At 38.8% G+C, this 17,525-nt stretch overlaps 1 protein-coding gene across 1 annotated transcript; it reads left to right on the forward strand.

Moving 5' to 3' along the window:
- The first annotated feature begins 12,477 nt into the window (after positions 1–12,477).
- LOC137282231 (uncharacterized) lies at positions 12,478–14,302 on the forward strand. The gene is made up of 4 exons (XM_067813965.1): positions 12,478–12,532; positions 13,099–13,311; positions 13,532–13,759; positions 14,070–14,302. The coding sequence occupies exons 1-4, from the start codon at positions 12,478–12,480 to the stop codon at positions 14,300–14,302; spliced, it is 729 nt and encodes a 242-aa protein (XP_067670066.1).
- Positions 14,303–17,525: the final 3,223 nt, after the last annotated feature.

A 17,525-nucleotide genomic window follows, 5' to 3' on the forward strand; every position in this document is an offset into this window, starting at 1 on the left:
AAATGAGAATTCATTCGATCATATACTGGTCCTAGGACAAGTATCCATTTCGATATATTGGGAACTTGCTATTTTGACAGTGATTGACACTAGTTATGCATGCTGTTACGGGTAATACTTTGCCGTGAGTCTAGGTGTAATACATTTTCTACATTATGTTGTGGTTCTAAAAACAGCAATCTCAAAATTATGCATGTTGAATATTCATAGATTATATTTTCCTTTAATTCATATAGTATACAGTATATGTTTGGTCAATGAATAACAAAGGGAAACATTTGTTGTGAGTGACAGTATGTGTTGAATATGTAACTTCACGTATGATCTCTAGTCAATATGCTGGTTGTTAGAAACAAACAACGATATTGCAATGCGTATTGTTTGAAGGCGTATTGCTATATAGCGATAGGTGCATGCCGTCCTTATCGCAATACATTAATACATCCTGATAAAACTGAAGGAAACATCTGCTTGTCAAACTAGAATAGTTTACAAACAGATATAATTTGTTCAACCTACGATTTCAAAAAGTACAAGTACATCGTGACTGAATCAAATAATCGATGTACATTAATTGAACGTAAATTAGAAATATCTCTCAACAAAGGACACAAACACAACTAGATAAATCATAGATATTAGTAAGTATATGTATCTAAAATAATTCAACTAGACATGGCGATACAATATACACTCCAGATTACAGATGACCATAAACAAAAGGTAGATGATGCTAGGGATCATAGACCTTGTAAAGAACTTTGCATCGGAAATGTGCATTCAGTGCAATGTATCCATTCAATCATATACCCTAAAATGTACCATATGAGCAACACGGGTAGAAAAAAAAATAAGATTCGTGTGTTGTTTGCGAAAGGTCACGTTAACTCTTTCCGACGATTTCACTTTCTTCTGGAGAATGACAATTAAAATTTCATTGACAGAAGTCAAACCTAGCAGCTACTATTTGGACAGTACAATCTAAAACCTGGCTAAGATCGCCAACAACTGAAGGTAGATCACCTCACTAGAAGTATGGACTCTAGGTGGAATTGTATCAACTCTTCAGTCTTAGCTAAAAGTAACCTGACAAAGATACTACATTTAAAACTTCTTGTAAACTTAAATTTCTTGTAAATGTTTCGAGACTTTTGTACCCTCTCAGGAGGACAATAATTTTAAAATACTTCAGCTCCCTTGGAGGATACAGAAACTAACAATCTCATTTAGTAACCAAGCCAATAATACGAAAATAAAGTACATGTAGTTACAGATCATTTAACGAATCTAATTCTTTTACAGATACAATAAGAAAATGATAACTTATATTATTAAAAGGATCCTTCATAGTGCGTGATTTGAAACAGTTATCCCTCGTCACGGAATATTCAACACAGTCAAACACAATATGATTGATCACGATTCTTTCACCACAAGAGATAAACAGCGTGTTTATCCTTTGTAACCAATACGGCATTATCGCATGATGACCTCTTCAAATCTGGACTGACAACCTATGTAGGTTAAACCATAGGGTTTACATATTTTAACCATTTCTATTAAAAGTTTAGCATAATTTTCCTTCAGTTCCCGAAGAAGAAGGAGAGTCAGACAAGATTATTTATTGTTTATTTAGTATGGCTATTTAAATAGTCTGTTAATATGGCGTAAGCTTCTCTTTTGAAAATACAACTGTTTTCAGGCAGTCGAGAAGTTATTGTTCTGGATTCATTGACAGCACAACTAGCAAAGGCAACTGTGCCACCGTCCTCTGAGCCCCACCCACCAATAAGGATTTATATGTATTATACTCAAATATTGCACGTTTGATTGGCGATTATACGCTTATCATCTTGCTTATTTGCTGTTTTTTCACATTCACCGATGCATTTTGTATATCACGAGGTTCATATTTTGTTGACTTAAAGCATTCCAAAGGAGGATAAGAAAGAAGACGGGAAGGAGATGAAATTTCTCAATACCAGCGACAGAAATGAAAGGTTTATCTCTTAATATCAAAGGCGGAACAAGACAAGATGTTTTGTTTTACGGATCACAACTGATAGGATAAAAAACCACAGTTAAAGGCAGGGTTTGATTAGTTAGAATATAGTTCTGTACCATAGTGCAAGGATACTTTAATACCACACTGTGCAAGAGATGGTTCATCTGCCTCAAGGTAGAGACTGTTAGCAGAAACTCAGTTACATCTCATATCTGTACAAGTAACTGATGACAGTCGGGCAGCCCGAAGAACAATGCTTGTGTGTAACTGTTTTGATTTCTCGAGACTGCAAAGTGAATGAGAGAGTTCATATTTCCAGTGATATCGGCAATATTTAAACCATGTTGCAACTAAATCAAGTTGTAGGTTTATGCTACATAAAAGTAAATTTTAATCACCTGTCAACGAAGCTCAATAAATATTAGACTATCACAGGTATATATGATTCAAAACTATAAGAGATAAATAGCAAGTAGGTTTGGCTTTAGATTTCAGTTCAACCCGATAATAATGACAGATAATAATGACAGATGATAATGACAGATAATAATGACAGATATAATACAGCAAAACGTTGGGTACAGACGTTGCTATGGAAAACAGAAAGGAACATAGAAAATGTTAATTTTGAAAATACTGTGGAAGCTGTCTAAACCGGCCCTCACTGGGACTCAGGAAATAATTCAGTCTAGACAATGTGCCGGATTATGCAGCTGATGTATGTAGCAATCGATTTAAAAGAATGCAAGGAAACAATTTACTAATATATTAACAAATTGATGAAAATACGTAATAGAATATGACTTGATGATTGTGTATGCTTGGGTACTTTTAGTACTATTTATTTACTAACTGACCTTTTTAGTTGAATAATATTCGTAAAAGTAAATTCGGTGTCATGCCGCTGTAACTGATGTAACAAAAGTATGTCTTTCACAACGATTTCATACACACACCAGTAATAAACCTTAACGGCAATTGCTGCAGATTAACTGTGAATAATTGCATTGTGTTACTTTGTACTGCCTATGCTTTGCAAGGTATCAGTGTAAGCTCTAACGTGTGTTTGTCGGGACATTTTCTCTAAAACTAATAGGTATTTATTTTATTTTTTGTAAGAGTACTAGTTTCGTCCGTTTCTTTGGCAATCGGATTGATTTTGACACTGATTGGAAATTTTGTCATCAGGTTGAACTTCCCGTAGCTATCAGATCATTTACTCTGTAAAATATGTGGAGCCTGGGAAATCAGTCATATTTCGAATGCTCTTATTTAGTTGGTCATATGTTTGCAGCCATGATATAATGAGCTTTACTTTGATAAAATGCTATGTTGTTTAGTCGTTGTATTCAAACTTAGTTGCACTCTTACTTGCAAGGATATTTCCTGCATGCATGCAAGTAGACAATGTAAACTCTTCAGTAAAATAGATTTACGTGAATACCTTTGAATTCAAGGCCTTTTATGAGTTAAAGCATAATATTGTTTAGTTATCTCAGTTCAACAAACACACATGGACTATAAACCGGAAGGGTGTTCAGGTGAAGTACATTTTCGTGTCAAAATCTGCATGTTGTTTTGGTAGGTAAAGAGCGGGTCACAGGCATCGGTAGTAAAGATGCGGCAGAAGAAACATTATACCATAATAAGCCCTAGCTTTGAACATCAGTGCACCGTTCCCTACTCCACGTGTAATTTTGTTATATACCCTGTCTGCCCGCACAGATAAATGAACCAGGTCACACTGTTGACGGACTGACTGGAAGCAAATTACCCTGAAGGGCACTGCTAACCTTCCTCAGATGGTAAAGTGTGTCAGGCAAATTTCTGGTGTCTCACGCCATGATATTGTTGGAATGTTACTAAGAGCGGTTCAAAACTAAACTCTCTCCAGTTCTCACAACAATGTACTTTGAAAGGACCGCCTATTCTGACAAACTACACAACATTGATACGTTCATAAATAGGTATCCGTGGAAACCTGAAGACGATTATTTTCTCAACAATGCACAGGTAATGACAAAATATTATCATTCACCGCAAATATATATTGTATTTATTAATACTGCGAGGAACTGTGTTCAAAAGGTGGACAGATTTGGTAATAATAGATTGTGTGGGAGGGCATATCCTACACGGGAAGATCAATGCTAGTGTAGATCATAATACTTCTACAGCAAATCACTATGTCGACCACATCCTGTGATCTCTTCTTCTCATACTTGTAACGATCTGTTGTGCCGCGTGAGCGGGCATCTCATTGTATACTACCTGAAGGTGTGAGTGAGTGAGTAAGTGAGTTAAAATTGATAACATGTCAGTCACATCATGACTTGAAAGTTATAATACATAACAGATACAATCAGGTTTCAGCAGAAAGGGCAAATGGCGACATAAATAATACGGGTGTTGCCTGGGTGGGAGGCAGTAAGCCTCAGTGGCCTCTGGCTAATAGATTTGTGCAGTTCTTCCAAAATTGGGCTCATCATTCGGGTGTCCAGCGTAGTCCATATGCCGCCATGTTTGGAACCAATGTTCCATTTGGACTCACCTCAACTAGCCTCTAACGAGACATCACTAAAGATCTGCATACAGAACAAAACGTCCAAGCCGCCTTCGACACCGAGTCAGCGTAAATCGAACCAGCAATTGCAACGTCTGAAGAATCAACTGTCGAAACCGCCATCAGGTCTCCTTATCCAACCGCAGAGAATTCAACTCTTCAGCTTCAAGAACGTGAAGAGCCAGAGAACACTAGCTGCAGAATCTCAGGAGAAACAGGCAGAGCGAATAGTGAAGAGAAGCCTAAAGGACTTAAGTGCAGGGGAACCTTGTGATAACCTCGTGCAGCTGAGCCAGTTCCCATGGTTGATCGTGATAGGATGGTTTCGCGCAATATATTCAGTGAGATAATGGACAAAAACGAGCATGACATTTGCACAATAATTATTGCTAGAAGGTACTACTTCTCTAGTCAGTTTGACATTTGCCCTGAGTGACTCTTATTAACTTACATGATGACAGTTTAGAAAATAACTTATTTGCCATAAACGAAGGTTTCTGATGAGAACTCACTGAGTATGACTTATGACGCCCCAACCCTTTTAAGTAAGGTGAACATGTTTTCACAATTAATCACTGTTAATCGCAAGGCCTACATGTTGCTACTTGAAGAAAAAAAACAGTCAGTGTCTCTAATGCGATGAAAAGACCACTAAGCCCATAACTGCCCGCTGTTGTCACTTTGGGCACTTAACATTCTATTGCTTAATTCCAATTTTCACTGTCCCCGTTGATTTCGGCAATGTAAACAGATGTAGGAATGGCGACCGGATCACGTCAACGCGACACTATCTAAATTATTACAAAAACAACACACAACTGGCCGTACCTTTCCTTTTTTGTTGTATAACAATCTCTCGAGGATCTATCAACAATCTATCTAAGGCACCACAGGAGGAAGCCATCATCATACAGGCCCTCTATGTTTTGATTACAGTCGGGATTTTCTTCACTAACCTCCAGAAGAAATCAAGATCCCCAAATGTGTCCAGAACATGGAAATCATGTACGCTGACAGCTTTCCGAGGAACATTGAATGCAAACTCATTCTCGACATACTGGCGGATGTGTAAAGAAAGATATCTACACTTTCCAGTTGTTGCATTTTTTTCAAAGTCCAGCTAAATAACCTTGTCTTCAATTCCCAGTAACCATCAGTAAATCAGGAACAATGCAGGAAGAATATACATTAAATTCTCGTGGCATATCATCAAATTCTGTGGTTTTACCTTTTTTTAAACTGGGAAAGAGCTTTAATTACTTCGTCTAGACTAATCTCATTAGACAGCCCATCAGCATCAACACATTCAACATAGTCTACTGGGTCATGCTGTAAGTTGGTATTGTCGTCATAGTCATTGTATATGGCATTTAGAGTCTCAGGACTAACTAGATTTCCAAAATATGCATATCAGCTACCTGGGCTAACTGTATTTTCCTCACCCTGAGTCGAACTGAGAGCTTTCAAGTGTTTTCCAAAAGGTTTTGAGGTCTTTACCTGCCACAACTGTGTAAACAAGCCTTAGAATGGGAAAAATCCCTCTTGCCTTGCCAAGCCTTACGGAATAACTTCTTTGCTTCAAGATAATTATCATATATTTTCCTGGGATTAACAAAACTTCGTTTGGCTAACATGTTATGTTTGGTGTGCTTGAGTGTCTAACATTCAAAACCAAACGAAGATTGTTGTGATTTAGTCTCTGATTCGAACTGTGAAGGTTCATGGTAGAGTAGGCCTTGCTACAAAAGAAGACTTTGCTTGTCATAGGAAGCAACAACCGGGATCAGGTGGTCAGACCCACTGACTTGGTTGACACATGTCATCAGTTCCCAATTGTGCAGATCGATGCTCATGCCGTGGGTCACTGCATTGTCCGGTTCAGACTCGCCATGTAGTTGGAATAGTGCACCGTAAAACTCACTGACTCAATCTTTCACTCAAGACTAGCTTTTCTTTAACTGAAAGCCTACAAAATATATTATTTTGCAGATCGTTTCAGTAGCTCTATTTACACCTTTCCTTGTAAACATTATTATTGTTTGGAGTGTTGAAACGTTGTATGTTAAACATGTTATATTTTTATCGGCTTCTGAAAGTTACATAATATTGTTACTGAATTCATATTCTATACAACATGAAACAGGTTCATGATCTGGCTCGGTCCGTACCTTTGTGGAAGTGATTATTATCCAGCTTTACTTTCATTCGTTCATCCTGCTGATACTTCACCTTCATCAAGATATGATTGTATAAAGGCAATTTCATCTTTATTTGAGACATTATGTCAAAGTATGATTACACCTGAACTACGTTTTAATATCTGTGACTGGGACTTTCATGTCCACATAAAGGAAAACCATGATATATTGACAACTGTAAAAGAGCTAGAAAAGCTAGGAAGAAGGCAGGAAAATATTTTCACAGTCACCCACCAGTCTACAACTTAAACAAACTTAAGATATCACCCAATGAACCTTCAAGCAATAAAAAATCCAATCTTGGCCGACGGTTTGAACATATTTTTATTTCAAAATGTGATGAAATCTGGATAGGGGAATAAGCCAAGAAGCTTATATTACAGTTCCAGTACATTAAAGTCTTCCAATAGGAGGACCACAGGGGCTCGACACTGATACGTATTTGGAAGTGTGACCTACATATACAAGATATAGAAAGGTGTGACACTAACAGTGGCGGCCCGGCTCTCCTCGGCTCGTTTTCTGTCTGACAAACACTTCTGTAGCATTGTTAGTGTCACACCTTTCTATATCTTATATATTTAGGTCATACTTCCAAATATATATCTGAGTCAAGCGCCTATGAGGTGGACATATAGTTTAAGTAGTTTGACGACAAATATCATTAGTAGGACAAGTAATTATACAACTGTTGCTAGGTGTTGGTTATGCCTAGTAACATAATCAGTTGCTGCAGAAGATTGTGTTACATCTAACTTCTCTCATATTCAATATATATGCATAGATCATAATCACTGAAAACGTTTCCTTTTCAAAATGAAAATGCCTTCATCCTATGTGATGCATGTGATTTTCCCAAAATGAAATGGTAAGAATGCATAATGTTTTCATTGAAATTGCAACATCTACTGTTAAATACATGTAAAAGAGAAAGGAAACAACAACTTGAACATAAAATGAAACTTACATTCGAGTCGATGGGTTTTCACGCATCATCAGACCATGTGCCAGTGAAGTGCTGGGTGAGTTGAAAAGTAGGAAGGAAGCGCGAAACGAAATATGATCTTTAAATATATTATGGATTCGGACGCTGTAAAATTAGTTCTTTCAGAATAATGAGTATTTAGATACCAACAGTTATATTTTCTGTATCACTGGAGATGCTGTGGGTTCGAGAGGGTTAAAAGCACTTGGCATCAGCTAATCGAGTCAAGAAAAGAAACCTTCGTACCATATTCAAAACAAATAGAACGAAATAGCTTTTTGGTGCATCGTATGTCAAGTCTGACGAAAATGTCTACAAGACACTGAAAATCATAAAAAATGATACTTGGGAGTGTAGACGCTGCATGAAAAACACAATGAATCTAGGACCACACTGTGAAAAAATTCTGCTTCAGCTGAACCAACTGAACTGCATGATCAAGACTACTAAATGAGAAAGTGGGAGATCAAAGTTAAGTCATTTGACAATCCATTTTCGCTGCAATACACACATTTTACAATCCCTTGTAAGTAAAAAGGAACAGTCACAATATTTAAACAATTGTCTGGCGTAGCCTACATGGATGACTGATGCTTGTAGGTAGAACAAGCAAAAAACTATGTGAGGAGAAATCAATATCAGAAGGCACACTGTACAAAGAGGATGTGTTTTCAATAGTCTGTTCATGAATATTCCAAAGACACGGTTCAACAGTTCATAGTACCGTTTAACGCTGGGCTTTCATGTTGATGTGTTTGGTTTGTGTGAAACGTTTAATAAAAACGACGATTGTTTAACCGTCGTTGGTTATACATGTTTGGGAAATAACGAGCAAAGAGAGGTTCAGGTAGGTAGGTAGGTGCTTCATTTCAGAACTCTTTTTGAAAAGATTTTATTCCTGAGACGTTTTTTACAAATACTTTAACGACATGAAATGTTTTATATCTCACGTTGATGTTGATTGTAAGTTTTATTTATTGAGTGTGCAGCTGTAGAGGGAATGGGGTGCTAACTCACCCCGTATAAGCCATATGACAGCTTATACGGGGTGAGTTAGAACCCCCATTCCCTCTACTACTTGTGCTATTTATCCCATTCATGTTCATCACCCGTTGACGATGGAAAGGAAACTTGTAACACTCTGTTCGAAAAACTGTATAATTTTCAAAATGATTGTATGGTACTTTATGTATATGAAGAGATTTTAACGCACGAATTGGTCACGAATGCGGCGTCATCAAGGGAATAAAGAGTATGTCAATAAAGGGGGTATCAAACATACTCAGAGCTCCTATGGTAGTCTATTTATTAACTTTTTAACTGAAAGTAACCTTTGTATGATCAGTGGTTGACCAGGAGCACACCGGCTACATGTGGTTATTGCAGATGAACACCTGGTAGCTATGACAACTATAATGTTAGAATATCTTCAATTATCACTGGGGTACTGTAGCTGATCAAATTCCTGATCAAGGTAAGGTTTCAAATTCCTGATTAAGGTAGCAGCTATTTTATCTGACACTTCTTTTAAAAAAGATTAAATAGAGAAAGGTGAAATCTACGTTTACAGTAAAATTAGCAGCTGTTTTTCTGTCTGAGGTATCTGTTGCTCAGGCAAATGAAGTTGTGAATAAAATAGAAACTATGATGACGTTAATACAGCCTACAATGGGTTTCTTTGTCCATTCGCAATTAGGAAAGTGTGCTTTGCCTTCATATTATCGTTAATGGAAGATTTAAATCATTTTATAAGCCTTAATGACTGGCGTAACGAACTGACATGACATAAAGCATGTCTGGCAGATAAAAAAATGTTGGTTGAAAACGTTTCTCATATAACTATGTACAGCAGAGGAAATGTTTAGACAGGCTTTTACGCATGTATCAAAGTGCACATCAGTTTACTGAGCAGAATCGTTCATAAGTTATGACAGAGATTCTCGCAGCATTTGGAAAACAATTGGCAAGACTGCGGTTATGATCTGCCCTGGGAGATGAAATATGATGGTAGTAAATCTACCGAGAGGTCCGTATAATACATAGAAAGATGAATACAGTTCTTTACTCCTAGAGAGTACATCTCCTACTCTTGATGATGGTCACTTCCATAAAATTGGTGATGAGTTGGCAAGTAAACAGGTGAGAGCAGAGCGCCAGTTTGAAACCTCGATCTAGATTCACCAATTACCACTATGCATGTAGCTGCCTGAGAAAAACGTGCGAAAGCAGGTTGTTTTGACCTAATCCCGGCTGTGGCTGTAAATAATGATACCTGCACTGATATTTCACTCACAATGTTTTCTAATTGTTTTGATAATAAGGCATGCCCTGACCTACAGTGAAGAAGTTTAACTTCACATTTAAAAAAGACACCAATCACAAAAACCCATTGGGCAACCGGAGTTTTGCTCTCATGTCTGTGCCGTGTAAAATTTATTCTGGCATATCAGACTGTAGTTTTAGTAAATGGATCATGTAACAAAAATACTGAACAGTGTGTCTTCTGTAATTTGTAGTATTATTGATTAAATGATAGTTATCATTGGGTCACAATGTTTAGTGTCTTGAGTTTGAGTTATGGGTCAATTTTCCTGTCACATATGTGTAATGGCAATAGTATTAATTCAGCTGTAGGCCTTCTTGATAGCGCTCCAGAATCTTTGGCAATCTATTGTTTTATTCCTGATTGCGAAGCTTCTGAGTTAATGACGATAGAAAACGGTGTGCTGGAATGTTCTCGACGTGTGTGAGAGTATATATATTTCTGGTTGTTGTGTTGTCGGAAACACACGGACCTGGGAAAACGTGGTGCGAAGGACATAGCCTTCTTTTCTATGTCTTCATACTTTTTTTCTGTATGTTGCATACTACTGCAAACAAACAAGTCTTGTAACAAATTGGAAGTCGTGTGCTTCTGCCTATTAACATCTGTCAGTCAACAACATCATATTCAAGATGATTAACTCCTCACTATGGAAACTGCCGAAACTGCCTTCAGTTAGTATATCTGATCTCACTGTAAAATCTGTAAAATGCCAAAATGCTGATCAGCTGATATTTGATATCTGTGACCCTTTACTTTAGACCTACAATACACAAGAGCACACTTACAGCTTATCTGCAGCTATATAAAATCGGATGATACCGACATTTGTGTGTTACAGTGATGACATGAAAGATTTAGATAAAATTAATCAAGTGTTTATGGCATAAACTTATGAAAATTGGTGTTCATGATGTTTATCTTCCTGCAGTGCAGGCAATATAGGACTAGTCATGGTGTATCAAGTGAGAAATAACAACACAGAACGCTTTCCAATGTTGTAAGGTGTCCTTCAAGGATGTGTTATGTCACCAACGTTATTCTCTGTATTAATAAATGGTTTCGCTATTGAAATTAATAATTTGCCCTCGGGTATCCACCTGGACACTGACATGCTGGGAATCCTAATGTATGCTTACGATGTTGGCCCGACAACTGCTCTTTACAGTGAATGTTAGCGTGCATATCAAATGTCTTCTCTCATTAAACCAAATTGCGCTCTGTTCACGTTCATTGTCATTCTCCAACGCTTACACATATGATTCTTGACTGACATAAAGGAATTTTACAGCTGCCACGATTTTTTCAACCACCCGTGACAATGTATGCTTGGATCCCTTGTCAGTGATATGATGTCTGGCACTATGCCACTTGTAAAATCAGCTGCACAAACAATCCTACTTCCTACTTGGTGTTCCAGTTCATCATGTTTCATTTGCGCTTACTCATCTACCACTGTGAACCTCATCCATCATTGTGTGTTCATTATTCAGAAAGAAAAAAAGTATATGTTCGTCATCCATCACTGTGAGTTCACTAGTTCAGGAAGAAGAAACATATTTTTATGAGAAACATGACGAATGGAGGCTGTAATTTGGAGTTTCTCAAACGGAGCGAAGTATCCTACAATCTTCGGTTGTATACCGGGTGTTTGTGACACCAGCATCCGGACATGCGTCTTGTGTCATAGGCAGTCCTCTGACTAAGGCCCAAAACGTTTCTACAATGACAGATTGTTCAAACTTTCAAGCACACCTCAGTGATGTCAGTGAAACGTTTTCAGGTATCATTATTGATTAAGGAGTAATTGAAAGTAGAGTGTTGATAGTCGAAAATAAATCACAGGTACGTCTTGTTTTACAAGAGGTGCCTCAGTCTGATGGCGAGCCAGGCTGATCATGTCGACCCAAGACCCGCTTACTACAGCTTAATCAAATGTAGGATGTCCTAAGTATGTACAAGAGGACATATCAATTGTATTAGATTTCGCACAGCCCAACCACAAATTGGTGTCTGCTGATAGCAAGAATGTTTTTTATCATGTTCCAGTCAGCGAAGTGTCTCGACAATATTTACGCATACAGTGTCGAGGAGTGCATATGCATTGGACCTGCCAAACCTGGCAATTGGACCAGACACAGTACAATCTAGAGAGACTACAGTGAAGCACAAATTCATTCTACACATACTATAGAATCCCGTGTTTAATGCTCTTCAGGGAACTACTTCCGTAAGCCAGTTTTAATATGATCCATTCTCTTCATTCCAGTATATTTATTCAATGAGACGTATGTGTGCAATGTAATTCACTGGCCGCTGTCAAAGGATCCAAGTCATCCGAATAGTCATCGTGATTCTGTAATAAACGGCAACATTCAGACATCAGTAGGAGACGAGTGAACGATGCTTCTGTCCATCCCAGGGCTGATGGTCACCCTGAGCAGTATATTGGTGCAAGGTATGTCTGTAAATATTTGTCAGACCTGGATGACATTCAGCCAACATTTATGTTTTTAAGTGACTCTGTTTTTCCACTCTAAATCTGAACCTTAAACCAAATTTGGAAACGAAGTAGGAATAGAAAGTATGTGGATGTGTCTGCATGTATGTGTGTGTGTGTGTGTGAGAGAGAGAGAGAGAGAGAGAGAGAGAGAGGGGAGGGTTTGGGGTGTGAGAGAGAGACTGTGTGTACAAGTGTTTTTGTGCAAGTGTGTCTATGTCTATGAATATGTGTGTATGTGAGAGAGAGAGAGATTGTGTGTGCATGTGTTTGTGTGCACGCGTGTATGTATATGAATATGTGTGTGTGTGTGTGTGTATGTGTGTGTATGGGTGTGAATATGTATGTTTGTCCCTTTACGTGTATGTATTTTGGAGTTAGGGAGGGAGGAATAACCTTAGTGGTTATTGTTATCTTGTTAGAAAATACTCTTATTCATGTTGTACAGAAACTGATAAAGAGCTCCGCGTGGTGATACGTACATTAACAAATACATACAAACTATAACAATTGCATTCCTGCAGATCGGACCCATGTCAAGGCAGCAAATATCATGCTGGGTAAACCGTCGCGCCTTAGTACTACTTACTCTGCAGGCTACCTTTCCGGCAATGCCAATGACGGCAGCAGGACCGGGGACCTAGCGCGAAGTACTTATCAGCTACACCCATTCTGGCAGGGAGATCTACAAGGCTACTTCACCGTACACAACATCACGGTCACAAGAGTTTTATACTGTCAGTAACCTTCACATTTTTCAAAATCCAAACAAACTGTTCTTTAATTCAACCGCAGATGTCAGATGCATTAGGAAAACGTTTGCATAGTAATGTCTTATCCAAAAGCACCCATTTTAAATCAGATCCCTTGGACGTTATTTGTCTGTGTTAAGCAACGACTACTCTCACTGATTCATTAAGCCATGAACATATAGCTCTTGTGCTTTTGACGTTTCAGTTGCTATTAGCAATGCATACATCGGCGTATCGTCCGTGGATGTTGATTGCCGGAATGACGACGTGACCTGGTGTGGTCAGTGGTCAGCAGATGAATCAGCTGGAGTAACCTTGACCTACAGTTGTACCCATGAGCAGCCTGTGAGGTTTGTGAGAGTATGGAGAAACACCACAGGCTACCTGGGTGTAAGCGAAGTGGAGGTACAGGGCACTCCGAGCAGAAAAAACGGTAAATATTGTGAAAAACAACACCTATCTACCATTCAGCCTTATGAGTTCACGCGCATTAGAATCTGATAGCATATGATATTAAATATTTCCTACCTTAACGCATACACTCACAAAAGAGCAAGCAAACAGTATAGAATATGGAACGGTCCACTGATGTTCTAAGTTGGGTATATGATACATTGTTTCTCCTGTCGCATCTCTTCCCTGTATGTAAGGATCAATGCTACACGGTTTCACAGTGGCAGTCAATGCTACCAATAATCTCTTACAGCGAATATATTCTTGGATATGTCTGTTTGATATTGTAGCTGCAAGATACACCAAGAGTCAGAACAAGAAGCTTTCCACACCTGTGACTGAAGTTTATGCCAGATCAGCCATACACTGTGCTATCAAGTGCCACGTGACGCAGCCTTGCCTCGGTTTTAGCTACAATCCATCGGGCGATCCTCCCTGTCTCATGGCAACATCTACAGAAACTACACCAGTCCCTGACTGGGTTACAGGCTCCGTATCTACCTGTAACGACGTTACATACTGAGCAATCATAGTAGCCATTCGCTTCTTGTAGGTACCAGTTGACATAATGGCATAAACTGCACCTACAAATATCGCAATATACAATGGCAAAGAAGTTGTTATCCAAACTCCTATGTTTGTAAATATATACTCATCAACTTCTAGCATGCTAGGAAACAAGTACTTGCAAATATATTACGGAATTAACAGAATGATGTACGGGATTACGACTTGATGAGTGTGTATGTTGGCATAATTGTAGTAATAACATCCGAGACGATACATTTAGTCAATTTCATTAGATTTAAGTAGAACGAGTCATTCCCAGTGATGTAATATAATATATATTATTTATATTGTGTCACTTTATCCTGCTTTGTGAGCTAATAGTGACCCTGCAATCTGTAGACTCAGTAATGCTGTATTTACTTTGCTTTTATCTTCACATGAGTCACAGCTGGTATTCAATCACTGCTTTCTTCTACAAGGTAACGCCTCGTCTCTCTATCCGACCACGTCAATTCATAATCATTTAGCTTCCACAGCATAACACAAAAACCGTTTCATATTCAACAGAGATTGATAAATGTATCAGGTAAATAGTGTCTTGTGCTATCAAAGGCTTTGGGGGACTTTTTTCAATATAATTTATTCAAGATTATTCGGAGTCTCGTCCCATACATACATTTGAAACTGTTTATTAAAATAGTTTTCCGTGAATTCCTTTGGATTCTTTGACCAAAAGAGTAAGGTATTAAATTGTTCAGTTAGCTCATTTCAACAAATGCTTTGAACTGTCTGCGTGCACGGTGTCCAGGTGAAACACATGCTCGTGAAAGACTTTGTGTGTTATTTTGGATAGCAAAGAGCAGCTCACATGTGTCATGTACTGGCAGTAAAAGTGCGACAGAAGAAACTATGTACTTTATACCCAACGTAGAATATCAGTGGACCGTTCCATATTCCTGAGGTAATTGTGATCACATTGATATTCTGTCGGGGCAGAGAGATGAAGGAACAACTAACCTTGAACTTGGAACTGTGAATCTCCAACTGTCGACCCTGAGGCAACAGAGAGCAAGATTAAGCTCCTTACATCCAACTCTCCAATATGGAGAAAGTAACTTCTGCTTCACCTAATCGCCAGCACTACTCGAAGATCGTCAAAACCAAGAACCACCTTTCTTCTTAGAAGCAAAGACAACAATCTTATTCCCAGGGGACTTAGACTCCGATTCCCCATCATGCCATGCACTTCAGCTGTCTCCAAGATTCTATATCGGGCTAGCAGTAGACCCCTCGAGGCATCAGTCCACAGCTGCGACCCAAGAAAGACATCCTCGAAGACAACCTTCAAAAATCATCCACACAGCTACAATGCACGCTCCATCCACACCACGTACAGGAAGTCCGGTCCGTGGTTACCAGCACCCATTGGGTGGATGATATACAAAAAGTTGGGATAAGATACAAAAAGTAAACGATGAAGCTGTTACAGTGCACTGAGAGGTGATTGGTGAAGTCTTGAGTCTAATTAATTTCACAGGCACTGGGATATATAACCCGAGATCTCTGTTCATCTGTGGTGCTACTCTTTTGATGCTGATAGACTCGGAAATCTCGCATCGTCGCCGGTCTAAACCGTGAAAACCATTCTAATGGCCAATGGCAGTACATCAACCAGCACCAGCCACAAGCCCAGAGGTTGCATCTGCACGCTTAGGTGTCATTGCGCCAGCAGGTATGAAGGAGAGACATCACGCCCCATTGACATCACCTGAAAGAGCACCAAACTTCGGCAGAGAAATCAGATCTAAAGTCTGCCCCTTTTGAACATCTGAACATATTGTGAATGGCATCATGGCATCGAGCATCCATTTCACGCGCAGAAAGTAAACCACTCATTTGGCAATGTTCGGTATAACGCACTGGCATAACGCAGAACTGTCTCTAATCATGTCTTAAAACGTTTATAAAGAATTTTAGCTGAAGGTGTTGACTGAGCGACGTATTTAATTACACTACACTGTCCTTTGATCGCTCAGTCAAAACACATGTGGTTTCGCAACATGTGGCAATTACTGTGACATTCTCTGACAGCTAATCACGGTAGATCTAAATCACATGTGATGCACAACTAAATGTAATCACCACAAGTAATGATGACACTCTGTTGATTTCACTGGAACTACAATCAACTGCTAAATATTTCCTCTAATATACGTTACCTACGGACGGACAATATAGAACGAGAAGCGTCACAAAAATATCAGACACATGAGCATAAACTCACACCAGAGAATTTGAGAGATATCCCTTGTATGTTAATACTTATACAAATTGTATCAGCTACTGGTTAAGATTGCTTAAAATTGGATTTGGCCTCGATTCTGTCCACCATGAAACGGGTAGAATGCTTTACTAAGACTTTGATTTGTGTAATCATGACAACTTGATCGAACATCTCCTCGGCAAGAGTGGTATTGCGGTTGAGGTAGTCTCATTTGTCTAATTTGGAATGGAATTGGCTATTTGGTGGTTATTGAGCAATAGCATATCACTGATGTACAGGAAGCTTCTGGGCCAAATTACCTGGTTTCATTTTGCCAACTTCACGCTGAAAAAATGTTTATAGTGTATAAAAAAAGCACATCCGCTAGGAGGGAGAATGGTCGGTGCCCATGGCAATGAGCTACTTCTTGGCGAGAAATTTTACTCTCAGACTTCATAATGATTGTATCAATGAAAACCTCTAGCAAAAACATCAGTGAAAGACAGCTCGTTACCATCATCACTCGTACGAGTATCTGTGAAATATTTCACAAAACAAAGTTTGACACTGCATACACATCGAGTGTCATTGTATTCCATGGAGCCCTCTGATGCTATGTCTGATTCAAGTTATTACAATCTCCACACTTAGCAGCGTCTGCGATGTCTCCGTTCGGTTTAATGTTTCTTCGCTACACAAAACTGACTTGACATTATTACCCACTGGCAGTACTAACCGCACTGATTCACTTACACCAACCATACCGGGTACACTCAGTTTCTCATTAGAGTGGGATACTGGGGTAACCTAAAGGTTTAAGCGTCACGACAAGGTTCGAGTCCCTACACGGGTACAAAGTGTGTCCCCAGGCGTGATATTGCTGGAATATTGCTTATAAAGCAGGGTATAACTTACTCATTATATTATCTTATTGCTTTATTGCAAGTACATTTAGATTTTCTTACCTTGCGTA

This window comes from Haliotis asinina, chromosome 4, assembly GCF_037392515.1.
Source record: "Haliotis asinina isolate JCU_RB_2024 chromosome 4, JCU_Hal_asi_v2, whole genome shotgun sequence".
NCBI lineage: Eukaryota > Metazoa > Mollusca > Gastropoda > Lepetellida > Haliotidae > Haliotis > Haliotis asinina.

Bases quoted from the DNA above. Each gene is read 5' to 3' on its own strand.
- LOC137282231 (XM_067813965.1), top strand. From the start codon at position 12,478: ATGCTTCTGTCCATCCCAGGGCTGATGGTCACCCTGAGCAGTATATTG. The intron at 13,312-13,531 runs GTCAGTAACCTT...TTGACGTTTCAG, and splicing joins GGTCACAAGAGTTTTATACT to TTGCTATTAGCAATGCATAC. The intron at 13,760-14,069 runs GTAAATATTGTG...TTGATATTGTAG, and splicing joins CACTCCGAGCAGAAAAAACG to CTGCAAGATACACCAAGAGT.